Source organism: Macaca fascicularis, chromosome 11 (assembly GCF_037993035.2).
Source record: "Macaca fascicularis isolate 582-1 chromosome 11, T2T-MFA8v1.1".
NCBI classification, from domain to species: Eukaryota; Metazoa; Chordata; class Mammalia; order Primates; family Cercopithecidae; genus Macaca; species Macaca fascicularis.
This window is the reverse complement of record NC_088385.1, coordinates 102,209,503-102,237,491: the sequence shown is the minus strand read 5'-3', so window position 1 is coordinate 102,237,491 and position 27,989 is coordinate 102,209,503. Positions and strand designations below refer to the sequence as shown.

General features: G+C 41.1%; 1 protein-coding gene across 8 annotated transcripts in view; it reads left to right on the top strand.

Annotated features, from left to right (window-relative positions):
* Positions 1 to 27,989, top strand: part of FGD6 (FYVE, RhoGEF and PH domain containing 6) — a 132,282-nt gene that overhangs the window by 40,172 nt on the left and 64,121 nt on the right. For 7 of the 8 annotated variants that reach the window (XR_001483577.4, XR_012420495.1, XM_074007525.1 and 4 more), the window contains 3 exons: positions 4,282 to 4,426; positions 19,244 to 19,311; positions 19,397 to 19,427. Coding sequence is in view for 5 of the 8 variants with exons in the window: in XM_045365725.2 (XP_045221660.1) it covers positions 4,282 to 4,426; positions 19,244 to 19,311; positions 19,397 to 19,427 (244 nt within the window). In the remaining 3 variants the exon portion in view is untranslated. Of the gene's footprint in view, positions 1 to 4,281; positions 4,427 to 19,243; positions 19,312 to 19,396; positions 19,428 to 27,989 lie in introns of those variants that run through there. The other variant, XR_012420496.1, reaches the window with a different exon arrangement.

The window sequence follows — 27,989 nt, the reverse complement described above, 5'->3', positions numbered from 1 at the left end:
ATTCCTTGGTTAAGGGGCTCAGAATAAAATCACAGGCAAGAAAAGAAAAAGATAACTGGAATTTGTCAACAACAGAGAAGCCATTCTTAAGTTAACTCTGCTTCTCCTTTCCTTCTCTCGGCCATCCTATCCCTTATCCCTTCTCCTTGCTGGAATTTTTAATTTAGTTGGGGCTCGGAAGGATGTTTTTGTCATGAACCCTGGCAATTGCTGTGCTGGGTCATCATTGTACAGGGTTTCTGTTCCTAAAAACTCTTAGAGGAAATGGATTTAGTATGTTTAAAAAAGATAATTCCACTGAGTGTGGCTTATGCCTATAATCCCAGCACTTTGGGAGGCTGAGGCACGTGTATCACCTGAGGTCGGAAGTTCAAGACCAGCCTGGCCAACATAGTGAAACCCTGTCTCTACTAAAAATACAAAAATTAGCTGGGCATGGTGTCATACACCTGTAGTCCCAGCTGCTCAGGAGGCTGAGGCATGAGAATCGCTTGAACTAGGAAGGTGGAGGTTACAGTGAGCTGAGATCACTCCAGCCTGGATGATAGAGTGAGACTCTGTCTCAAAAATAATAAAATAAATTAAAATTTAAAAAGATAATTCCTTCTAAAAGAGGAGGACTTCACTTCAGATGTGACTTCTTACCTGAAAGAAAAATTTGATATGCTTCCAGTGGAGGATGTGCTGTAAATATAGAGAAACTAGCATATAGAAAAAAATAACTTGTAAAAAGTGATGACATCGTGTAGTCTTCACTTCAAATATATAGATTTAGCATGTGGAATTGAAGGAACAGTTACCCATCAGTAGGAATTCATATCTGACTTGACTTGTTTGTCTTAATTCCAGTACACTGGAAACAAACTGATTTTCTAGAAACTGCGGCTCCTTTCAGAAGCAAATCTGACTTAGGGTGCCTGGGGAAGTAGAGCCCACTCTTTGTTTTGGTTGCTTTTGCAGCTTACTTTCCTTTTACTTCAGATATCAAATTATGAACTAACTAGGCAGGAAGATGTGGAGGAAGCCCTGTGTCCTGTTCCTTTACCCCACAAAGCAGACAGTGTTAGGATGTTATCATTTCGACAGTGGGAAGGAAATAAATTGAAGAACTCCAAACTATACAACTGACATCAGTAAGGAGTCCTTGTTTCATTATCAGAAATCTAAAATTGGCTGCATATGGTGGCTTACGCCGGTAATCCCTGCTGCACTTTGGCAAGACTGAGGTGGGAGGATCGCTTGAGCCTGGGAGTTTGAGATCAGCCTGGGCAACGTAGCAAGACCCTTCTCTATTTAAAAAAAAAAAAGAAATCTAAAATTATCTAGGTAGATTCAAAGGCTGCCAACAATTGTGTGGGAAAATAGTGTAATTGTTTTAGAAATGAACATGTAAAATGTGGATCCTAGATTTTGCTGCTAAACCCATTATCTTTCCTTTAAAATCTGCTCCCTTGTTGTAATATTTGTTTCAGTTCACGTCACCCTCATTCTGCTGGTAACTTGGACTTGACACCTTGATGTCTTTCATAAGTGTTTCCTCCTCACCCGTTTACCCTAAGTCCTGATGATTTTTCTTTTTTTTTTGAGACAGAGTCTCACTGTTACTCAGGCTGGAGTGCAGTGACTCAGTCTTGGCTCACTGCAACCTTCACCTTCCTGGTTCAAGCGGTTCTCCTGCCTCAGCCTCCTGAGTACTGCAACCACTGCCTCCGGAGTTCCAGTCCTTCTCCTGCCTCAGTCTTCCTAGTAACTGGGATTACAGGCACACGCCACCGCACCCGGCTAAATTTTGTGTTTCAGAGCAGGTTTCGCTCTGTTGGCCAGGCTTGTCTCGAACTCCTGGGCTCAAGCCATCCACCCACCTTGGCCTTCCAAAGTGCTGGGATGACAGGCATGAGCCACCACACCTGGCCCTGATTTTTCTTCCTCTTATGTCCATCCCTTTCTCTTAGTTCCTGATGTAGCTACCCTGGTTCAGGCTACCTGCACCATTGAAATTCAACACCTGTTGCTTTCTGATACCATTTTCATTTATTTGGTGAAAAATTCTTGAGGGTCCATTGTGTGTCCGGCTGTATGCTGATGATTCAGCTGGAAAACACAATTTCAATTTCCTTGTCTTTGGAAATTTACATTTTAATGAGGAAACAAGTCTACCACCAAGTGCAGTTTAGTGAGACAGTTAAAGGATTCAGAAGAGACACCAAAATCTCTACTTGTTTCATGGCATCGTGTTTTGATTCATGTAGTTTTAATATTTAAAACTTTTTTTCTTGTTTTCAGATGTTCACTTTGTACTTTAATCCCTCTTCTATCCCTAATGGATGTGGCAACACCTAGTTACTGTGTTCTTAATAATAGCCTTCCAAGTGATGTTTGACCAAGAAACACCTTTCACCCCTCTCTTCAGACAGAATAAACCTAATTTATTCACAGGTGCCACAGCCCTATTACTATCTGAATCTATTACACTTAGGAATCTAAAACAGTATCCAGATGGGCTGATTCAAAAAGCCTTTTAGAGCAGAGCTTCTCACACATAGACTGGGATTTTGTTACAGCATGGATTCTGATTCGGTGGGTTGTGGGCGGCCTGAGCGTGTGTATTTCTGAGGAGCTTCCGGGTGATGCTGCTGCCACTTGGAAATTGAACATGTGTTGTGTTAACAGGGTTTTAGAAGATGTAAAGAGATAAGGAATTAAAATTAAAAACAAGTGGGGGTACATTTTCTTCTAGCTATATGGGTGGATCCTATAGTCTGCCCATCCTGTTAACTCTCATTTGCTCTCACTAATCTCAGTCAACAATCAACTACCCGGCGGGGTTGGCTCTTATCCCTGCACCCAGAGACAGTGAGTCCTACCAGTGATCTAACCAGAAAGTTGCCATCCTCTATCCACCCCTTACCCCTGGGGAGTTAGTCTCCTGCATGTCTTGGGGAGCTATGATAAGGTGTGCACCCACCCCCGGCCATTGAGTAATGGAAAACCCCGTCTTTGGCAGTGAGAGGTGTTCCTTTTGGCACTCTGCCTCTAGCCAACTGGTTTGTGTAACCGTTGGGCTCCAGGAATGCCTTCTGAGGCAAGTCTGTATCCTACCATGTATAATCAGGAATTGGCAGAAAATTTATCTTTAGCTTTTAAGATTCCCGTTAGAGAGTCGTAACTTGTAACCTTGACGGTTGAGTGACCTGCCTGTGACCACTGAAAGAGCCTGCCAGAGTGGAATGCAACTGTCTCCTTATTCTGCTTGAGTGTTTTTCCTGCTGATTGTGGATCTTTTACTGGCTCCACCTGTGTACTCTTCTATTCTGCAGATATTCTTGTAGACTGAAGACAGAAAAGCAGTTGCTACAGGCAATTGGCTCCTGAATCTTTACAGCCAATACTAGAAGGAATTCTTTTCATCTCTTCTTAGGAAACTTTCCTGTGGAATTCCCCCCACAGATTGGATTGCAACAATGGCTTTTAGATTCATGAGATCTATGTTAAAACAAACGGAGGAACCTTGATGATATCAGGCTGATGAGGAGGAATTGGTAAATGGCCTGGTTCTGTGGATTTTTCCAAGTTCAACTTGTATCAGAATCACCCGGAAAACATTAAACCAGCTTACTTGTTATTTGCTAGGCCATGTGCCCCAGGTAGTTGTAATTGCTGGGCAAATTGCTGGGCCCTGTGCCCCTCCTAGTTCTAATGCAGTAGGTCTTAAGCATAATCTGAGAATTTGTAACATTTCCTCTTCCTCCCCATGTCTTGTAAACAGAACGGTGATGACCATAGAGCAGGGTACGTGTTCACAATTGCACCTGCACTGTTGATTGTAGTCACCATCATTACCCCCCAATCCTCATAGATTTGTTACTTGGTTTTTGTTGTTGTTTTAACACTAAGCCCCAAGGAAACAGCAATTCTTCTGGTATACCTGGCAGCCTTTTGTGGTAAACCAGCCCGCTTTCTGTAAGGCTTCTTAGTTTATTCTAGGAGTAGAGACCTGATCTTCTTTGGGAGGGATATATAGAAGCATAGGATGGGAGCAGCTGGGAAACTTGCTTCCCACCCACCTTCTTATCATTAAAAATTCAAAAAATTAATTTGAGTTTTTGGCAGCTGAGACAGGGGGAAGGAAGGGAAAGTTGGCTGATCTGGGTTTTTTCATTCTTCCAAATCCCTTAGATATACCTTGTTTGCATTATGAAGCTAAGATGTTGATTTGGTTTTTGTTTTGCTAGCACTCCTTGTTATTGAAGGTGACTAATACCTGCTTTCTGTTGAATGCAGTTCAGGAGCATCCCAGGAGGAACAGAATCATCTTGGTCTTGGTGACCTTCCCTCTGATGAGGAGGAAGTCATCAACAGTTCTGATGAAGATGATGTCAGCTCTGAGTCAAGTAAAGGAGAGCCTGACCCTCTGGACGATAAACAGGTATATTTTGATGCTTAATTGCTTCTTGACCTCCCTCTATGCTTGGGAATGATATTTGTCTGCATGATAGGCATAGAAACCCTCATGAGTTTTCTTAAAACTCATAAAACACTTTACAAATTTCAATTTAATTCCTGCTATAATGTGGCACCTAAAATATTCTCATGTTACCAAGTATGTATCACTTAGAGATTACTTAGTGATTTTTGAGAAATTATTATTATTATTTCGAGACAGAGTCTTGCTCTGTTGCCCAGGCTGGAGTACAATGGCACCATCTCAGCTCACTGCAACCTTTGCCTCCTGGGTTCAAGCCATCCTCCTGCCTCAGCATCCCGAGTAGCTGGCATTACAGACATCTGCCACCATGCCTGGCTAATTTTTCTGTTTTTAGTAGAGACGGAGTTTCACTGTGTTGGCCAGGCTGGCCTCAAACTCCTGACCTCAAGTGATCCACCCGCCTCAGCCTCCCAAAGTGCTGGGATTACAGGCGTGAGCCATGGTGCCCAGCAAAGAAATTCTTTTTCCTAATGTCCAGTGGCTTTCTTTTTGATAACAGAACCCCGCCTTGGAATTGTTCCCATACTGCTACCAAGTTTTTGTAGATTTTTTTGAAATAAAGGAATTATATGCATCTTAGGCTCAAATTATTTTGGGAAAGAATAAAGATGACTGTTAATAGTACATCATCATTTGCTTTGAAATAATGCAGTGTGTGTATGAGTTTGCGGGGAGCACCGCATACATGAAGATTGTCCATGTGTTCAGAGTTGTTTAAGATGCATGAGGGCCGGGCACGATGGCTCACACCTACAATCCCAGCACTTTGGGAGGCCGAGGGGGGCGGATCATGAGGTCAGAAGGTCAAGACCATCCTGGCTAACATGGTGAAACCCCGTCTCTACTAAAAATACAAAAAATTAGCCAAGCCTGGTGGTGGGCACCTGTATTCCCAGCCACTCGGGAGGCTGAGGCAGGAGAATTGCATGAACCCAGGAGGCGGAGCTTGCAGTGAGCCGAAATTGTGCCACTGCACTCCAGCCTGGGCGACGGAGCAAGACTCCGTCTCGAAAAAAAAAAAAAAGGATGCATGATGCGGGGGTTCATTATAATGTCTCTCTAGTTTGGCATGAATATATTTATCTCTTTCATTTGAAACCACATTTTTAAAAAGATGTTATTAAAGGGAAAAAAGTTAGTACATCACCAGTATCCCCAGGAATGTTACAGCAAGGTGGAATTTAAAAAGATCCACGCAGCATAGCAAGCCATGGAGAAAATTCGTGTGCCATAATTTCACCTAATTCCTGTGCCATAATTTTATCAATCTGTTATCCTTCCTGTTTAATATTTTTGCTCTGTTTAAATTTATTTTCAACCTTAAATGAATGGCCCATGTGCAGCAGTCTGAATTTAAGTCCCAGATCCATCAGCTATGATCTGGGCAACTTTGGGCCAATTATTTAACCTTTTGGGACTAAAGGGTACCATTTATAGATAAAAAAAGAATAGTGCTCATAGAATTGTGAGGATTAAATAATTTGATACATGGAAAGCATTTGAATACTGATGATATTCAGTATTATAATAGCTCATGATAGCCATTATGAGCACATAATAGCTCAGTGATCATTTATTTATAACTAGCAAGATTTCATTTCTATGCTCTGAAGTATTAAATCATGGTGTTGGGAGTAACCACTATAAATTACTTAGGCTAGTGAATTTGTAAAACCCCTAAGACAGATGAGTGACTCTTTTATTAAAGACTCACAGCACTCAACCATGTATAGATTTTACTTTGACTATCATGTAATTCCTTTTATGTCTTGCTGGTGTCTGTCTTGCTTTAATTTGAAAGCTCATTTTCCATGTTGCAGCTTCATGGACATAGATTCTACAAATATTTATAGAATTCACACTGTGTTCCAGGTACCACTGGCATTTACTAGAGATAAGCAGTACTCAGGTTCTAAGCTTCTATGTAGCCCACATTCTTTTCTTTTGAGATGGAGTTTCGCATTTGTTGCCCAGGCTGGAATGCAATGGTGCTATCTCGACTTACTGCAACCTCTGCCTCCCGGGTTCAAACAATTCTCCTGCCTCAGCCTCCCGAGGAGCTGGAATTACAGGCACCCATCACCATACTCAGCTAATTTTTGTATTTTTAGTAGAGACGGGGTTTCACTATGTTGGCCAGGCTGGTCTCGAACTCCCGACCTCAGGTGATCCACCCACCTTGGCCTCCTAAAGTGCTGGGATTATAGATGTGAGCCACCATGCCCAGCCTCAAATTGTCTTCTTGAGGGCCATAATTAAATCAATCCTGACTCTTTTTGAAAGGCAACTCCGAGTTTTTTCTTTTCCTAGCAGACACTCTTTTCTATTGTTTTGGTCTAGTTGTTTGTTTTGCCTGAATCTTTTCCCATTTCTTTCCATATTTCTTGGAGCACTGACCAAAATTGGTTTCCACATTCTATCAGGGATCTCACTGATGTATTGTATAAAGGAAGGATTAATCTTTAACCCAGCAGTGTTATGTCTCTTTCCAACACATCCTGTGATAACACCGCCTGGTTGACTCATTCATTTTGTGGTCAGTGGAGACTCCCAGGGTTCCTTCCTCTGCGTTTGTGCCTGCCTTTCCTTTCTCTTCCTGTATTTATATTATTATTTTATGTTATTAGTTGTGCTGTATTACAGTAGCCCTGTTAAATTTTTATCCTTTTTTTTTTTGTTGTTGTTAAAAAAAGGACTATTTCTTTAATCATGGACATTGTTTTTAGTGAAACAATAGATAAGAGTTTTTTTAGTGAAACAGAATACAAATTTTTTTCATCATCTCAAGCATTTACCAAGCCTTTATGTGATTGTGTTACAGACATTCCCGTTATACTCTTATTTTAAAATGTACAATAAATTATTGTACATGTTGACTGGTAACTCTATTGTGCTATCAAATACTAGATTTTGTTCATTCTATCTAACTGTGTTTTTGTACCCATTAAATATTCCCAGTACCCTCCACCTGAACATTTTTTACCTGATGCCACTAGTACTAATAATTTCCCTCCTTTAGAATTCTCAGCCACGCTAATGAATTTTCTCTCTCTGTCTCTTCATCTGGAACAACAACAATAATAATAGAATAGTCTCTTTCTTTCTAGACACTTGTTAATCCATCTGGCCACAGCCTGGTGAATGCCTTTCTCTTAAGTAATTTGCTTTCATAGTGGTAAGAACACAGTCTTTGGAGTCAGATTGCCTGCGTTCCCACCACTTACTAGCTCTGTGATCTTGAACAACTTACTTAATTTTACTTTGCCTTAGTTTCCCCGACTGTAAAAAGAGGAGGAAAAAAAGTGGACACTTTATTTTCTAAGATTATTGTGAGTATTAAGTGATTATACGCTGTTTAGAACGGGGCTTAACACAAAGTAAATGCTTAGTAGATTTTTACCTATTATTGATTTTTTTTTTTTTTTTTGAGACGGAGTCTCGTTCTGTCGCCCAGGCTTGAGTGCAGTGGCGCGATCTCGGCTCACTGCAAGCTCCGCCGCCTCCCGGGTTCACGCCATTCTCCTGCCTCAGCCTCCTGAGAAGCTGGGACTACAGGTGCCTGCCACCACGCCCGGCTAATTTTTTTGTACTTTTTTTTAGTAGAGATGGGGTTTCACCTTGTTCACCAGGATGGTCTCGATCTCCTGACCTCGTGATCCACCCGCCTTGGCCTCCCAAAGTACTGGGATTACAGGCGTGAGCCACTGCACCCGGCCTTTTTTTTTTTTTTTTTTTTTTACGATGAAGTTTCTCTCTTGTCTCCCAGACTGGAATACAATGGTGTGAGCTCGGCTCACTATGACCTCCGCTTCCCGGGTTCAAGTGATTCTCTTGCCTGAGCCTCCTGAGTAACTGGGATTACAGGCATGCGCCACCACACCCGGCTAATTTTGTATTTTTAGTAGAGACGGAGTTTCTCCACGTTGGTCAGGCTGGTCTCGAACTTCTGACCTCGGGTTATCTGCCCACGTCGGCCTCCCAAAGTGCTAGGATTACAGGCATGAGCCATCACACCTGGCTGCTATTATTAATTTTTATGAAAATAAGCAAGCCAAATCTTAAACATCTCAAGTCAAGCTTTCTGTAATCTTACCAATAAACATATTGTTTCTGGCTTGCCTTTTCTTATCTATGAGTAAATATGAAACTTATTTACAGGTAAGGTAGTATTTTGTTTTAATGGGGAAACATGAAATTTGGCATCCTAAGACCTGGGTTTTAGTCTTAGATTTGTCACTTACTAACTGTGTGACCTTGGTTGAGTAATTTTTTAAAGTCAGTTTATTTACACAAGTATCACTTCACAATTGATTTCAGGTGACTTAAAAAAAATGTGTGTAATACCAAAAGTCAAAATGTTTTTTTAAAGAAATCGGGGTGTCAGCATATAAACAGTGCTGGAATCACTGGATATCCACCTGCAAAAGGATGACATTGGACCCCCTTCTTTTCAACATACACAAAAACTAACTCAAAATGGATGATAGACCTAAGTGTAACAGCTCAGGCCCAGTGCGGTGGTTTGGCTGGGCGCAGTGGCTCACACCTGTAATCCCGGCACTTTGGGAGGTTGAGGCGGGCAGATCACTTGAGGTCAGGAGTTCGAGACCAGTCTGGCCAACATAGTGAAATCCCATCCCTACTAAAAATACAAAAATCAGCCCGGTGTGGTGGTGCATGCCTGTAATCCCAGCTACTCGGGTGGCTGAGGCAGGAGAATTGCTTGAACCCAGGTTGCGGAGGTTGCAGTGAGCCGAGATCGCACCATTGCACTCCAGCCTGGGTGACAGAGCTAGACTCCATCTCCAAAAAAAAAAAGAAAAAAAGAAACTCAAACAGTAAAAAGATCAATCACCCAGGCTTAAGGATCTGAATAGACTAAAGAAGATACACAGTGACCAATAAGCATGTAAAAAGGTGTTCAACATCATAAACCATTAAAGAAATCCAAAGCGAAGCTTCGGTGAGATACCACTGCACACCTACTAGGGTGTCCATAATCAGGAAGATGTACAGTAACGAGTGCTAGTCAGGATGTGGAGAAATGGGAGTCCTTGTAGGATCTAAAATGGTGCAGCCACTTTGGAAAACAGTCTGGTAGCTCTGAAAAGTTTAAATATAGAGTTACCATATGACCTAGCAATGCTACTCTTAAGTATCCATCCAAGAGATATGAAAACATATGTCCACACAAAAACTTGTAGAGGAATGTTCATAGCAGCATTATTCATAATAATAAAAAAAGTAGAAAGGGGCCAGGTGTGGTGGCTCATGCCTGTAAGCCCAGCACTTTGGGAGGCCAAGGTGGGCAGATCACTTGAGGTCAGGAGTTCGGTAGCAGCTTGACCAACATGGTGAAACCCCATCTCTACTAAAAGTACAAAAATAGCCAGGTGTGGTGGTGCACATCTGTAATTTCAGCTACTTGGGAGGCTGAGGCAGGAGAATCGCTTGAACCCAGGAGGCAGAGGTTGCAGCAAGCCAAGATCATGCCACTGTACTCCAGCCTGGCTGACAGAGTGAGACTCTGACTCAAAAAAAAAAAAAAAAAAGGCAGAAAGAACCCAAATACTAATCAAATGATGAGTGGATAAACTAAATGTGATATATTCCTGTAATGGAATACTATTCAGCCATAAAGTAGGAATGACTGATAATGGGCATGGAGTTTCTTTTTTTTCTTTTTTTTTTTTTATTTGAGATGGGGTCTTGCTCTGTCACCCAGGCTGGAGTGCAGTAGTGCAATCATGTTCACTGCAGCCTCAACCTCGTTGACTCAAGCGATCTCTCACCTCTGCCTCCTTAGTAGCTAGGATTACAGGTATTCACAACCATGCCCAGCTAATTGTTTTTTTTTAAAGACATGGTCTTGCCATGGTTCCCAGGCTGGCATCCAACTCCTGGCTTCAAGCAGTCCTCCTGCCCTGGCCTCCCAAAGTGTTGGGATTATAGGCATGGGCCACTGCCTGTCCTGAATTGTATACTTTAAAAGAGTGAAAACATATTTTGTGGTGTGTGAATTATTTCTCTACAAAGCTGTAATAAAATAAGCCTTGCTGAAGGAAAAACAGTAGTGCTAATGGAAGATTTGTACAGAGTAATGTCTATCATGTAGTCCTATTCATTAGCTGAGGATGGGCCACAAATTTGGCTTTCTAGCAACTCAGGAAAAGTCGGTGATATCAAGCTGGGTATGGTGGCTCACGCCTATAATCCCAGCACTTTGGGAGGCCAAGGAAGGAGGATAGCTTGAGACCAAGCTGGGCAGCATAGTGAGACCTTGTCTCTATGAAAAATAAATAAGATTAGCCAGGCGTGGCAGTGCAAGCCCCTGGGAAGTTGAGGCTACAATGACCTATATTCAGGCCACTGCACTCTAGTCTGCTCTCTAGTCTGAGCAACAGAGCGAGACCCTATTGTAGAAAAACAAAACAAAACAAAACAGAAAAAGAAAAAACAAGCCAGACGTGGTGGCTCACACCTGTAATCCCAGGACTTTGGGAGGCTGAGGTGGACAGATCTCTTGAACCCAGGAGTTCGAGACCAACCTGGGCAATGTGGCAAAACCCTATGCCTACAAAAAAAACAGACACAAAAAATTAGGTAGGTGCTGTGGTTCGTGCCTGTAGTCTCAGCTACTCAGGAGGCTAAGGTGGAAGAATTGCTTGAACTTAGGAGTTGGAGGTTGCAGTGAGTGGAGATCAAACGCCATAGCATTCCAGCCTGGGCAACAGGGAGGCCTCATCTCACTTAGGAAAAAACAAAATTGGCCTAGCTCTGTGGCTCATGCCTGTAATCTTAGCACTTTGGGAGACTGAGGCAGGCGGATCACCTGAGGTTGGGAGTTCGAGACCAGACTGACCACCATGGAGAAACCAACCCGCCTCTACTAAAAATAAGAAAGTTAACCAGGCATGGTGGCACATGTCTATAATCCCAGCTACTCGGGAGGCTGAGGTAGAAGAATCTCTTGAACCCAGGAGGTGGAGGTTGCAGTGAGCCGAGATCGTGGCATTGCACTCCAGCCTGGGGTACAAGAGTGAAACTCAAAAAAAAAAAAAAAATTGATACGGATCTGACATAGATACTGTTTTTCTTCATTTTGCATGAAGAAAAGGAGTTTTATACAAGTTAAGTAACTTGCCTTGGAACCCCAAGTTGGGGTTTTTAACCCAATCTGTCTCTACTAACAACCTGGTACAGCCATGGAAGCTGAATGATGTCAATGGAACATGTTGAGGTGAAATACCTAGCCATGCTGATTTGTCCTGTTGCCTTTTCTAAATTTTTATTTTTACATTTTTTGGTCTTTCCTTTCAGGGCTTAAATGCTTGTTTAAAAAGTAAGATGTATTCTACTTGTTTGTGGTTAGAATAATCATCCTCTTCATCTTTCTTATATATCGATTTCCTTGTTTTTTTAAAAAATCTTCTTTGTAAAGTAGCTCATATGATACATACTTTCATAAAGAAAGGTCAAAAACCTAAGAGAGCATTGTTTAGAGATTAATCATGATGTCACCTCATTTATGAAATAACTTAATGATAAAGAGATGTTTCTCAGGCAAGTCTGGATGTTAACATTTTTTGTTTTTTATTAGAACTCTAGAGTAGGATAGAAGAGGCCTTTTAATAATTCCATTAAAAAGTAATAGGCTGGGCAGGGTGGCTCCTGCCTGTAATCCCAGCACTATGGGAGGCCCAGTTGGGTGGATCCCTTGAGGTCAGAAGTTTGAGACCAGCCTGGCCAACATGGTGAAACCCCATCTCTACTAAAAATACAAAAATGAGTCAGGCACAGTAGTGTGTACCTGTAGTCTCAGCTACTCGGGAGACTGAAGCAGGAGAATTGCTTGAATGTGGGAGGCGGAGGTTGCAGTGAGCCAAGATTCCCACCACTGCACTCCAGCCTAGGCAATAGAGCAAGACTCTGTCTCAAAAAAAAAAAAAGGAATGGATAAATTTCACTGAACGTCACTTGTAGTGAACAAATGTGAAATGATAAGAACACAATTAAGAATTTACAAAGCTGGGCTGGCATCAAGAGATCGGAACATAAAACTAGATTTCAGATCAAAGGTTCTGTTTTGGAATTTGTTTGACTTATTTTATGACCTTGACAGTTATTTCATTTGTTTGTGGCTCATGTTTCAACTTCCACAGCAGTGTACTTTTGGGAGACGCTGTTATTTAACAGGGAACTGCTTTGAAATGCAATGTAATTTAAGTGAGGATTTTCGTTAGCTGAAAAGTTGAGATGCCATGGGGTGTGTGTTTTTCCATCGCTGTTTGACTTGGGTCAGAATCAGTCATTGTTCTTACAAGTTGGAGATAATATAGAGCTTTTAATTTTGTTTTGTTGTTTTTTTTTTTTAATTTATATTTGACTTTCTGTCCACTTTGAAGATAGTAATCCATTGACTTATTTCTAATAATTTTTATACCTCTTTATTTAGCCCTGTAGCTTTCCTGGTTTAGAAGGTAAAATAGACAATGGAATATATAGACTTCTAGAACCTTAGAATTGGAAAAGACCTTAATCATTTAGTCCAACCTCCTACTCTTTTATGTGATTAAAGCTTTTAGTTCATTTGAGTTTGCATTTTCATGTTATGCAACACATCTTCAAAAGCAGTGTGCTCTGTCTTAGATTCTGAGAAGGTGGCAGCCATCCTTGTACACATTTGCTTATTCATAAATATTAATTGCACAGTGGACCAAGCAGCGTGCTATGTGCAGAAGGGTACAGGGTGAATTAGATCAGAGACTAGAGGGAATTCAGACATTTCGGCAAGTAAACACAGTCTACTGGGTTAAGTCCTACAAACATTACATGAACAAGAAAGTTATCTTGTCCTTTGATAGTGGGAGGGAAAGAATATCAAGGCAGCCATCATAAAAAAAAAGTTGGAGTGTTGTCTTAAAGGATGTTTGGAATATGAAAGGCAGAAATCTTCAGGGAGAAAAAGTGATCGGGAAACAAGTCAAGGCAAAAGGAAAGGTATATGCTCAAAGGGACAGACACAGAAGGGCAGAGCACGGCTGGAGTTGCAGCGTGATGGGGTAGATAGTACACAGTGTGGAGGAGGAGGGAGGAGGCTGGTGAACGTAAGTGGACACATCGTGAAATGCCTAATATACTTGGCAAAGGAAACTTGGATCTTTGTTATCCATCTGTGATAGGGAGCTGCTAACATTTAGCCTGAGAACTAACCTGGTTATATTTGCATTTTAGAAATATTCTAGTGGCAGTGTACAGAAGGGGTTGCAGTGGAATAGACACAGAGCCAAGGAAACCTCTTAGGCTGCTGTAATAGTGAGGGCAAGACGTAAGGAGGCAACATCAAAGGAGAGGAAAGGATCATTTAAGCTTTAAATCTTCAGGACACATTGACAGGACTTGACTCAGTTGTAATAATAAAAGGTGACTGGGGACAAAAAAGAAGAGTCCAGGTTTCTGGCATTAATGAGTTGGTATCTGCAGTAGCTAGTATGGGAGTAGCTGATGGAGTGTGTTTAAACAGTGATTTGGAGTCATCAAATGCTTTATTCTTTGTGAAGCCTTCCCTGCTTGACACACCTCTTCCTGATTACGGTCTTTCTGTCCTTCAAGGTGGCAGCACTTTTCATAGTTGTGCTTATATATAGTTATTTGTATGTTCGGTTTGTTTCCCTTGTTCACTTCTTGAAGGATGGAGCTATTAATTTATTTACTCATTTTTCGACAGAGTCTCGCTCTGTCACCCAGGCTGGAGAGTACAGTGGCACGATCTTGACTCACTGCAATCTCTGCCTCTGAGGTTTAAGCAATTCTCATGCCTCAGTCTCCCAGGTAGCTGGGACTATAGGTGTGCGCCACCGCGCTCAACTGATTTTCATATTTTCAGTAGAGACAGGGTTTCACCATGTTGGCCAGGTTGGTCTCTAACTCCTGGCCTCAAGTGATCCGCCCATCTCAGCCTCCCAAAGTGCTGGGATTACAGGTGTGAGCCACCGTGCCCGGCCAACTAGGGCTATTGTTATTTATCATAGTTCCCTGTAGCCTTGAACTCCTGGGCTCATGTGATCCTCCTACCTCAGCCTCTCGAGTGATTAGGAACTACAGGCATGTGCCACCATGCCTGGCTATTTTGTGTGTGTGTGTGTGTGTGTGTGTGTGTGTGTGTGTTTTTCAGCTCTCACTATGTTGTCCATGCTGGCCTTGAATTCCTGGCCTCAAGTGATCCTCCTGCCTCCCAAAATGTTGAGATTACAAATGTGAACCATGGTGCCCTGTGTAATTCCCTCTTCTAACATCTACTTTTAATGCTGCATTTTAAACCTACACAATCAGAATTTCTAAGACAGTACCTGGGAATCTGAAATTTAAGATCTGCCTGTGATTCTAATGATAACTAATGTTTTCAAATTTATTTGTAGAGCAGTGAATGGGCTGGCGGTAGAACTGTTTTATCTTACTAACTTTGCTATCAAATGACGGAAAGTCAGTTACGAACTTCAGATTTTAAAATGAAAGTGTAAAGATGGTACTGACTTCTTTCTCTTGAAAATGATCTCAGAATAACAAGGAGAAGAAATACACATTCTGTGCTCAATGACATTAGGAGACAGCAGAAAACCCTGTCGACCTAATGGGAAAAAAAATGAGGCATGCTTAATGTAAGTACAGAGTTTATGTGGGCCAAATTTGAGGACTACAAGCCTGGAGCATAGATTCAAGACTCCTGTTAGGAGCAGTTACAAGTGGGGTTTTTGTTTTGTTTTGTTTTGTTTTTGAGACAAGAGTCTCACTGTGTTGACCAGGCTGGAGTACAGTGGTGCGATCTTGGCTCACTGCAACCTCTGCCTCCTGGGTTCTAGTGATTCTCCTGTCTTAGCCTCCCTAGTAGCTGGTATTACAGATGCTTGCCACCGCACCCGGCAAATTTTTTTATTTTGGGTGGAGATAGGGTTTCACCATGTTCGCCAGGCTGGTCTTGAACTCCTGACCTCAAGTGATTCACCTGCCTTGACCAAAAGTGCTGAGATTACAGGCATGAGCCACCATGTCCAGCCACAAGTGGATGTTTTTGTTTGTTTGTTTTGTTTTTGTTGAGATGGAGTTTCACTCTCATCACCCAGACTGGAGTGCAATGGCACGAGATCTTGACTCATGGCAACCTCCACCTCCTGGGTTCAAGCAGTTCTCTTGCCTCAACCTTCCGCACAAGTGGAAGTGCACATACCTAAAAAATTAAAGGAAAAGAAGAGGCAATTCCTAAGCTGTTTATCAGTAATTTTATATTAAAATATCATAAGCTATTTGATTGACTTTACATTGTTCTTTGTTTCACAAATTCTAGGAGCATGGAGACTGGGTGGAGGCAGCTGGTCAGGGACAAAAATGCCTTTAAACAGTTGCACCTGGGCATGGGGGTTGGTACAGTACTGAAGTCTCATACTCATGTTTCTCTGGGCCTGATAAATTTTGCGTACCTCACATAGCTCAGATTGCTCTGAGCTGTTTTTCATTTCTCACACCGTATGAGTAAGGGCTACCGTGCCCGCCAACAATAGATAAAGGTTCCAGTAGGTCAACATCCTCACCAACACTAGGTATTTTTTTATTTTTTATTATAGCCATTGTGTGGGTGTGAAGTATATCATTGAGGTTTTAATTTGCATTTCCCTCATAACTAACTGTGTTCAACAACTTTGTATGTACTTATTGGCCATTCTTACATCTTCTTCGGTGAAATGTTTCTTCACACATTCACATCTTTTATCTCTTTTTTTAATTTTTTTTTTGTAAATAGAAATGAGATCTTGCTTTGTTGCCCAGGCTGGTCTCAAACTCCTGTACTCAAGTGATCCTCCCACCTCAGCCTCCCAAATTGCCAGGGTTTCAGGCATGAGCCACCGCACACAGCGTTTTTGTTTGAGTTGTCTGAATTTTGTTTTGTTTTGTTTTGTTTTTGTTTTGTTTTGTTTTAAGAGCCAGGTTCTCACTCTGTCGCCTAAACGAGTGCAATATTGCAATCATAGCTCACTGCAGCCTCGAATTCCTGGGCTCAAGTGATCCTCCCACCTCAGCCTCCCAAGTAGCTGGGACTACAGGTGTGTGCCATCATACCTGGCTAATTGTTTTCTATTTTTTTATTTTGTGAAGACAGGGTCTTGCTATGTTACTGGGGCTGGAGTGCAGTGGCTCAAATCATGGCTCACTACAGCCTCAACCTCCTGGGTTCAGTGATCCTCTTACCTCGGCCTCCTGAGTAGCTGGGACTACATGTGTGCACCACCATGCCCAGCTAATTTTTGTATTGTTTTTAGAGATGGGGTTTCACCTGTTGCCCAGGTCTCGAACTCCTGTGTTCAAGCGATCTGCCTGCCTTAGCCTCCCAAAATACTGAGATTACAGGCGTAAGCCACCACTCTTCAGCCCTATCAGAGTTCTTAATGTATTCTAGCTGCTAGTTCTTTCTCAGAATCATGATTTGCAAATATTTTCTCCAGTGTATGGCTTATCTTTTTATCTTCTTAATGATGTGTCTTTTGAGGCATAAACAATTTATGAAGTTCCATTTATCAATTTTTTTATCAGTTATGCTTTTGGTGTCATATCTAATAATTCTGTCTAATTCAAGGTCATAAGGAATTTTAAAAATGTATTTTTCTGGAAGTTTACAGTTTTCACATTTTTAGTTAATTTTTGTGTAGAATAACCTCCTCTACACAAGTCTGTGTAAAGCAGGCCATGGTAGAGCAAGGTCCTGAGAAGGAGAGGAAAAAAAGGTACAGAGTAGAGACCTATCAAAAGGAGAGTGATAAAAAGAGGAGAGGAAACAAAGGGTAGATGCCAAAAATAAATTAACAGCTACTTGAAATTTCTGTGTAGAGATGGTACACATTTTAGCTGACTCCAGTAATCAAATGCTTCTACATCTATAGTGTGCCTGCATTTCTTTAAAGATACTGATGAGATCCCCTCTTGATCTTTAAGGGGTGTCACATTATTTGGAAATGAAGAGTCAGGGCTTCAGTTCCGTAAATGGTTTTGGTTTCTGTTTTTCTCATTTTTAATGCATTTTTAATTTTAATTTTATTTATGTTGTTGTTATTATTATTATTATTATTATTATTTTGACTAACGACATGGTCTTGCTATGTTGCCCAGACTGGTCTCAAACTCCTGGGCTCAAGCAATCCTCCCAACTTGGCCTCTCAAAATGCTGGAATTACAGACATGAGCCACCATGCCAAGCTCATTTCTAATTTAAAATTTATACACTGTAGTTTGCAAACATTAAACTTTCTATCTGCAGATTATATGGAGAACCCCATTGTGATAGAAAAGTTTGGACTTGCTTAAATGTTTTTTCAAAATAACAGTTATCTGTGTGTGTGTGTGTGTATGTGTGTGTAGACACTTATGTATGATTATTTAGTGCCTGATACATGGTCTACCAGGTCAAGGTCAGATTGTGCTTAAGACTGCAGTCTTCCTAAGGAATATAGAGCTATGTGTAGTTTAAAAGGTGAGTGATCACGCCTGTAATTCCAGCACTTTGGGAGGCCGAGGCAGGCGAATCATGAGATCAGGAGATTGAGACCATCCTGGCTAACACGGTGAAACCCTGTCTTTACTAAAAATACAAGAAAAAAATTAGCCGGGTGCGGTGGCACGTACCTGTAGTCCCAGATACTCAGGAGGCTGAGGCAGGAGAATCTCTCCAACCCGGGAGGCAGAGGTTGCAGTGAGCTGAGATCACACCACTGTGCTCCAGCCTGGGTGACAGAGTGAGACTCCGTCTCACACACACACACACACACACACAAAAGAATTTCATTTCAGCTCCTTAGAATAAAACTGCCTTGACTCTACGAACATATATCTAAAAGGGATTTTAAGGAAATTCGGAGATCCTCTGACTGTAGTGTTGACTTATATTTGGTATAGATTGAAGAAGAGCCCTATTCAGACTATATTTAAGTTGTGAGTTAAAATACCTTAAGTTCTCATCTACATTCCTGTTGGATATTCACTAATTTCTTTTTTTTTTAATTTGTTTGTTTGTTTGTTTTTGTTTTTGAGACGGAGTTTCACTGTTGTTGCCCAGGCTGGAGTGCAATGGCGCGATCTCGGCTCACCGCAACCTCTGCCTTCTGGGTACAAGCGATTCTCCTGCCTCAGCCTCCTGAGCAGCTGGGATTACAGGCGTGAGCCACCACGCCCAGCTAATTTTGTATTTTTAGTAGAGGCGGGGTTTCTCCATATTGATCAGGCTGGTCTTGAACTCCTGACCTCACGTCATCCGCCCTCCTCGGCCTCCCAAAGTGTTGGGATTACAGGTGTGAGCCACTGCGCCTGGCCAAATTCTTACATTATTTGTACGCACCCAAATAACTCTTCTTCCGGTATTATCTATCTGTAAGGGGCCATTTTCCCTGTAGCCTTTTTAGTTTGTGACTTCCATTTTGAACCACTGATGGTTGTGTCCTAGCAAGGTTCTGTAACTACTCAGAGCAATTCATCAATCCAGCTATTGATGAATCCAGCTAATGACAGTGAAGATTACTGATTGCTCTCAGCTACTTCTGTGACATGGTTTATCCCTCATCCAGTTCTCTATGTTTGCAATTTGAAATGTTATGTAGTATGAACTGTGTGCTAGTAGGAAACTTACAAGTATCAGAGTTAAAATTCGTGTCTGACGAGCTCATAACCCATCTTCATTATTCTTTTATGAGTTCATGCTCAGTGTGCTCTTATCCACAGGATGAAGATAATGGAATGAAAAGTAAAGTTCATCATATTGCCAAGGAGATCATGAGCTCAGAGAAAGTGTAGGTATCTAGTTTACAATTCAGAAGACTGTTTTCCCCCCATTGGCACATTTAAAACATTTTTTTCATTGCTGTTTTTTTACAGGTTTGTGGATGTGTTAAAACTTTTGCATATCGTAAGTATCTGCTAATATTTTTTTTTGAAGTCTAAGAATATTCCCTTTTGTACTTTCCCTACCCCTAGAAGTTTTCAGCATTACTAACTTAATGATAGACATTTTCTAAAATGTATGTATTTCATGTCTATGTAGATAAGATGATTTCTAAAAGAGTCTTAGTAGCTATATGTCCAAAGTCTTCAAACTTTATGTCTTCATAACAGTTTTTAAGGTGATAATATATTTTCTTAGGCATTTGCTGAAGATACTTGCTATTAGAGTTTTGAATTAACAATACATGAAGAATATCATTATCATTGTCCAAAAGTGTTTTTCTCCTATCTAAATAAGCTCCCAGAAACAGACTTGAAATAGACAATTTTCTTACTGTTTTTCCTTTTACCACCTCCATTTAGGAGAGATTAGAAATAGACATTTTTACAACTAAGTTTTAGTTGTATTTTCCGTTTTTTAAATGGTCAACTTTTTTTTTTTTTTTGGTTTGAGATAGCGTCTCATTCTGTTGCCCAGCGCCATCTTAGCTGACTGCAGCCTTTCAACCTCCTGGGCTCAGGCAATTCCCCCACCAGGCTCCTGAGCAGCTGGGACTACAGGCGCTCACCACCATGTCCAGCTAAGTTTTGTATTTTTTGTAGAGATGGGGTTTCAACATGTTACCCAGGCTGATCTCAAACTCATGGGCTCAAGTGATCAGCCCACCTTGGCCTCCTAAAGTGCTGGGATTACTGTCCTGAGCCACTGCAGCCAGCCTATAATTGTCAACTTGAACAGACTTGTTAGGAAAGAATTATGATGTGTGTCTGGGTGCATATTCATTTTTCTCTTGCACTCCTTTGTACTTGCAGGTTTTCACAAGTTTCATTATGCACTGGCAGTTAAAGTGCTTTTAGTGTTACTTTATTTCAATTATATTTAGGCAAGATGGACCTATCATGGGGAGGGGGGAGGGGGGAGGGATTGCATTGGGAGTTATACCTGATGTAAATGACGAGTTGATGGGTGCTGACAAATTGATGGGTGCAGCACACCAACATGGCACAAGTATACATATGTAACAAACCTGCACGTTATGCACATGTACCCTAGAACTTAAAGTATAATAATAATAATAATAATAATAATAAAAAAAAGACTTAAGAAAGGGGTAAAACAAAAGGAAAAGGTAAATGAAACAATGAAAAAAGGAGTTGAAGTGACAGTTTACTTATGTGGTAGTATAATTATTAACATCATAAATTAGGCTTAATTGTGGAGAAATGAAAGGTTCATCAAATATACATCAATTTATGTCTTGGCAAACTATTATTTTCAGGTTTTCCTTGAATGGATACATATGAACATGAAAAGTGGGTTACACGTATGGATGATTCACATTCACTAAATGATTACCTGTGCTCTGTACTTGGTCCAACAGAAACCCAGGGGCCTGGCCTGGTGTGGTGGCTCACGACCATAATCCCAGCACTTTGGGAGGCTGAAGTGGGTAGATCACCTGAGATCAGGAGTTCGAAACTAACCTGGCCAAAATGGCGAAACCCCATCTCCACTAAAATACAAAAATTAGCCAGGTGTGGTGGCGTACCTGTAGTCCCAGGTATTTGGGAGGCTGAGGCAGGAGAATCACTTGAACCTAGGATCCAGAGGTTGCAGTGAGCCAAGATGGTACCATTGTACTCCAACATGGGTGACAGATCAAGACTCTGTCTCAAAACAAAACAAAACAAAAATAGGGGCCTGATTCCTATGTGAAAAATCTCTAGCTTTGGAAATTCTTAAAAAATTCTTAACCTTGCTAATTTGTTTTGAGAAAATATTTCCCTGTGAATAGTTTCTCATGTTGACTTTTGGCTGTATTGGTAATATTGGTAAGTTCTCTCTCCTTTTTTTTTTTTTTTTAAATGAGTCAGGATCTCACTCTGTCACCCAGGCTGGAGTGCAGTGGCACGATTTCCACTCACTGCAACCTCTAACTCCTGGGCTCAAGCCTCCTGAGTAGCTGGGACCACAGGCACCCACCACGCCAGGCTAATTTGTTTTATTTTTGGTAGAGATGGGTTTTAGCCATGTTGCCCAGGCTGGTCTCGAACTCCTGAGCAATCTGCCTACCTCAGCCTCCCAAAGTTCTGGAATTACAGGCATGAGCCACTATGCCTAGACAGTTCTCTTTTGTAATAGATTTTCTTTTTTTAGTGATAGGACAAAGCTAGGCATGGGTAGTACATTCCTCTAATCCCACCTACTTAGGAGGCTGAGCCAGAAGAATCCCTTGAGCCTAGGTGTTCAAAACTGCAGTGAGCTGATTGCACCACTGCACTCTAGCATGGATGACACAGCAAACCCTTTTTCAAAAAAAAAAAGGACATTATTTTGTTGCCCTAACAAATTTGAGTGTCAAGCTTATTGTCATTTCATATAAATTATAATATGTCTGAAAAATAAATGACTTTTCAGAATGAATTTCTTGTATATTTGCTGCTCTTCCTTGAACATCCCCACCACACTGTAGACATGTGATATAATTAAGTACAAGTAATAGGAAGGTTTTTTTGGTTGTCTTATTTGCTCTCTGATGGGAGCTAGACTTAGTAAATATCTCTATAAAAATATTACGTAAATGTACGAATAGTATACATTTAAAAAATATTTGGGCCGGGTGCGGTGGCTCACACCTGTAATCCCAGCACCTTGGGAGGCCAAGGCGGGCGGATCACTTGAGGTTGGGAGTTCGAGACCAGCCTGACCTGAACATGGGGAAACCCCATCTCTACTAAAAATACAAAAATTAGTCGGGATGGTGGTGCATGTCTGTAATCCTAGCTACTCAGGAGACGGAGGGAGGAGAATCGCTTGAACCCAGAAGGCAGAGGTTGCTGTGAGTCGAGATTGTGCCATTGCGCTCCAGCCTGGGCAACAAAAGCAAAACTCCATCAAAAAAAAAAGTGTGTGTGTATATATATAAAACATATATATTATATATGTTAAATATAGATAAAATATATTATATATGTTAAATATATATAAATTATATATATTATATATGTTATGTATATTTGGAAGGGTTTTTTTTTTTTTTTTTGACAAGATGGACTGGCTATATAGTATTAGTAATGAAGCATCTTTGCTTCACTAATTTCTTTAGGTGGAGACGTACATCCCCTTGAAAATGTGAGAGGCTCAATAAAATCCATAGAGGCAGAGGCAAGGCTACCCTAGGCATCCAGATGTCTGTTACTAAGTAGAAAAGATTTTTTTTTTTTTAGTGCATTGTGAAGGAATAGAAGACTTTCTCAGTTATCATGTTTTTTTTCCGTGTTAAAATCACTTCATCCTGTTATACTGAATACACCCTGTCTTTTGAGTCTTGTGAACCATTTTCAGCATTTCTTCTTTAGTTGTAAAGAATCTTCCTCTAGCTTCTGTTGACATGGCTACCAAACCTTCACTCTGGAGGAGCTTCTTTCACGTGAGAACTGTCCTTCACTGAATGAAGCTCATTGTTCAGAGTACCTTTGTTTTGCTGCTGAAGTGTTTTCTCTACCTTGGTTTGGTGTTTCCTTCTCTTTAGATGCCTCTGTTTCACAGTTCTTGTTCCAAGCCTTCAGGGACTTGTGGAGAAAGGGAGGGAAGGTGACTCATGGATCTTAAATGATGTTCATCTGATCATTTAACTTAACCAAATCTCCTTTAGTTAAATAAATGGTGTTCTGTTGAGTGCTCTCTATGTTCCTTGCAGCATGCTATGTTACATCAATTATCTGTTTTAACCCTCATAACAACCCTATCAAGTAGATGTTATTCCTATTTTTTTCGATGAAGAAAGTAAGCTAATTGTCAAAAATAACCCACTATTTAATAGCAAAACTAGACTTTGAAGTCTGGTCTGTCTGACCCCTTGTACTCAGTTGTTCTTTAGTAACTGATTGAAAATTATTATTTGAAATCTCTACCATGCTGTATAGAATATAGTGTATCTTTGGATATATTAGCTTGCTTTCAGAATTCTTTTAGTCGCCCTGGAAACCAGAGAAACTTGTTTTTCATCTTCTAAAGATGAAAATGAAGCTAGATCTTGGTCACTTAGAGATACTATGATGATTACTTGTTAGTGTTATTAAAGGAGATTGGAAACTAGACATAAAAGATTGCTTTCAGTTATGTTTTCTACAGTTTTGCATTGATTATGCACCACTGATGATTACATACCGTATCACCGGGTCTACATATAGAGAGTGAAGAATAATTTCATTGGGAAAATATTTTCATTTTAAAAACAAAGTCAAATGGTTACTGTGGGGACTTTCCCACGTCTACTTTTACTTCATAGTTTCACACTCATTTCTGCATATTTATCATAGCTCTTTGACCCCCACAGCTGCTTTGCTTTTGCTTAAAGTGAAGTGATTCCTGGTGTCCTTCATGAGGACAGGGAACCTTGTAGAGCTCCATGTCTGTCCATATGTTCCTTTGGTCTTTGTAATTCACTGTGTCATGGTAGTAGTGCAGTAATGCCCTGAGGTCAGGCAGCTGGGTCAGGACAGCTGGTAATTAAGTCACATACCTCTTGTTGGTGCTGGAGATATAAAGCCTGACCCCATGAACAAGGCCATCTGTTTTGTGCTTCATTGCCTCAGATGCTCGTACTTGATTTTATTTGCATTGATTTTTTGCTGAGGTCTTCCCTAAGTGATTCAAGCTGGCAAGGCTGATATGTTAATATCTCAAAAGAATTAAAGATCAACTTAAAGTTGATCTGATTCTTATTTGTAGGTTTTGGGGAATTAGTAAGAATAATATTATCATATGCTTCATAATTCAGAGGCCCATTTCTAGTTCTACAAATTCCACATTAAACAAGCGTTTGCTTTTTATGACCAGAAACTACAGTGTAGGTGGTTCAATTTTGCATGCAGAATATTTGGTAGGTTTTGTTGTAAGGATGAAGTCTAGGTACTTGATGCCAGCAAACTCTACAGCTAACTAACATTTTCACACTCTTAACTCCTCCTCCCACTACTTTAATATTTTTTTTTACCTGGCTTTTCCAGTGTGAAAAATTAAACTCTGGATCTAACTTTTGAAGGGCTAATCCTGCTGTCTTGCATCCTCACTGATTTCGTCAAGGAGGTTTTGGTGAATTTAGATTCTTCTACCTCAAAATAGCTTTGCCTCTGGCTTTTAAGTGTCATCACACTTTCCCAAATTATCCTGGTTGTTAACATTTAGAAAAATAACCAGACATATGTTGTAATCATCCTTTTATTAAAAAAAGATGTCACCTCCTCCCAGTGGCACCAGTTTTGGCAGTGGTTGAGGTTCATGAAGAGCTGAGAAGTTCAAGATTCTGCTAGTGGTTCCTGTGTGAATTAGTTACATCTGGCAGTGGGGCCGTAGCACACAGCTGTCAGGAAATGGTGGCCCAAGAGGTGAGGGAATGAGACTGGGGCCAGGGCTGCTGCATGTGGTTATGGAGGCCATAACTGGGAGTGGAACCCAATTATTCGATGACACTTGTCGAAGCAAAAGCACAGTACGGCAGGCTTTATTCAGGACTATCACAATAGGCTTAGGGGGCCTGGAGCAGGGGCTGATGCCTGTAATCCCAGCACTTTGGGAGGCCGAGGTGGGCAGTTCACTTGAGGTCAGGAGTTCAAGACCAGTCTGGCCAACATGATGAAACCCCGTCTCTGAAATACACTGAAATACACTGAAAATACAAAAATTAGCTGGGCATGGTGGTATATGTCTGTAATCCCAGCTACTCGGGAGGCTGAGGCAGGAGCATTGCTTGAACCCAAGAGACGGAGGTTGTAGTGAGCCGAGATCGTACCACACTCCAGCCTGGGCAACAGAGCAAGACGCCATCTCAAGAACAAAAAACAATAGTCATAGGGACCACTGCAATGGGATTTTGCGGTAGTGGAGAAAGATTGGGCTCAACTCCAAATATATTATGGGCAAGTGGGAATTTATAGCCAAGGAGGAGCAAAGTGGGAGTTAGTGGATGGAAAATTACTAAGAAGAAACTTCAGGAGGAAGGGAGATTCTGGCTAAACCAACTTAATGGGATTCTTGCAGAAGACGGACCAGCCAGGATGATCATACATCACCTGGGCAATGGTAGAGGATGAAGAACCCGAACAATATCAAGGGTGGGAGGTTCTTGCTAAAACTGGATTTTGCAAGAAAGTGCACAGATGGGCCTAAGAAAAGATTCAGGAACCTGACTAGTACAGAATCTTTGTCAAGTGCTTACTTAGAATATGTAATTCTCTGGCTGGGCACGATGGCTCACGCCTGTAATCCCAGCAGTTTGGGAGGCTGAGACAGGCAGATCACTTGAGGCCAGGAGTTCAAAACCAGTCTGTTTAACATAGTGAAACCCCATCTCTACTACAAATACAAAAAGTTAGCCAAACGTGGTGGCACACAACTATAATCCCAGCTACTCAGGAGATGAGGCAAGAGAATGGTTGAACCTGGGAGTCGGAGGTTGCAGTGAGCTGAGTTCTCGCCACTGCACTCTAGCCTGGACAACAGAATGAGACTCTGTCTCAAAAAAAAAAAAAAAAAAAGGCCGGGCGTGGTGGCTCACGCTTGTAATCCCAGCACTTTCGGAGGCTGAGGCAGATAGATCACCTGAGGTCAGGAGTTTGAGACCAGCCTGGCCAACATAGTGAAATCTCCATCTGTACCAAAATACAAAAATTAGCCAGGCGTGGTGGCGAGCGCCTGTAATCCCAGCTACTTGGGAGGCTGAGGCAGGAGAATCACTTGATCCCGGGAGATAGAGGTTGCAGTGAGCTGAGATTGCACCACTGCACTCCAGCCTGGGCAACAAGAGCAAAACTCTTTCTCAAAAAAAGAAAGTAAGCCGGGCGCCGAGGCTTACGCCTATAATCCCAGCACTTCGGAAGGCCGAGGCAGGCAAATCACCTGAGGTCGGGAGTTCGAGACCAGCCTGACCAACATGGAGAAACCCCATCTCTACTAAAAATACAAAATTAGCTGGGCGTGGTAGCACATGTTTGTAATCCCAGCTATGCAGGCAGGAGAATCGTTTGAACCTGGGAGGCGGAGGTTGTAGTGAGCTGAGATCATGCCATTGCACTCCAGCCTGGGCAACCAGAGTGAAACTCTCTCAAAAAAAAAAAAAGTAACTCTCTGGGTTTCATGGCTATATAGTCTCGAAATTCTTATAGTCTTTATTAAGTGTACTTCTATTTTAATTATTAAATTTCTATTTTATTCTGACATACTACTTATAATTTAAAAGAAGACATCATGGGCCATCAGTCCATTCCGAGCTGCCTAAAAACATCCAGTAGTACTGGGAAAAGCAGAGTTTTGCCTGGTGTGTGACAGGGGCGTCCATTTAGAGGCAGCCATCTCACTGGTCAGTTCAGTTTGTATTTGGCTGGTCTCTGTTAAATGTGTCTTAAATAAACAAGTTCCCTTTTTGGCAATGGTGGCAGACATGTGGAATGCAGGGTCTGGCAAAAGCTGTGTCAAACCAGGTCCTTAAGTTACTTAGCAGCTAACATCACTGTCACTGTCATGGCAGAGGAAATACCTTCCAACTGGGAAACAGAAGTTATCCTGCTGCCAGGAGACAAATATAGTCATCACTTACTCTACCAGAAGAAAGAGTGGTGCTTATTGCTTTGCTGAGCAAGGAACTCTTGCATCCAAATTATATCAGTCACTAAACTGGTCAAAACAAAAGCAAAAAAGATAACCAGAGAGGATGTTTAACTATTCTGCTTTGAATACATTATTCATGATGCGTAAATAAATGTATTCTATAGCCCTGCCTGATAGCAGATAGCCTAATGATTTTCAAAAGTGTTAAGTGGCTTTATTTTATCATAGTACATGTGAGTGCTGATTGAAGCAAGCTGTTGGGAGGTGAAATTTGGCTGATATCCATTTGGTTTCTGGAGATGTTCTGAGTGATTTTCTGGATTAGAGCTTATAATATGAGAACTAAATACTCTTATTTTATATGATACTAATTAGGTATACAAGTTAATCCTTTAGTTACTGGTATGAGTAGTTGGCTTCTTTGGGCTAATGTGACTGTTGGATCAATAAACTTAGTCCCAGGTACTGAGTCCTAAGTGAAGGGATTTTTAGCATTGATTAAGCATAAGAGGATTGGACTTCTTCAAAATAGCCATCCTTTAGAAAAAGAATCCTTTCACATACTTTAAGTTATCTGTGAGGTTTTTGGCTGTCCAGAGTTAAAAAAAAAAAAAAAAAAATCATGGTTAATATACATATTTTAGGGGCAGGTGTTGAAAAAATCAGTGGAAGGAACAGTATCTTTTTTGGTTGATTTCATTTGCCGGTAAATTCCTAAAGGGAAAGCAGTTGGAAATAAAGGTAAGGGAAGATAAGGTCTATTAGTCATTTACCCAAACTTTCCTTTCAGATTTTAATTAAAACTGCTATTTCTAAAACGGAAAAAAATCTTTGTTTTTGAATTCTCAAGGACTGTGGAACAGATTTCACTCTGTTTTACTTATGTCTTGAGGCCCACCCTTAGGGGACAATGAAATA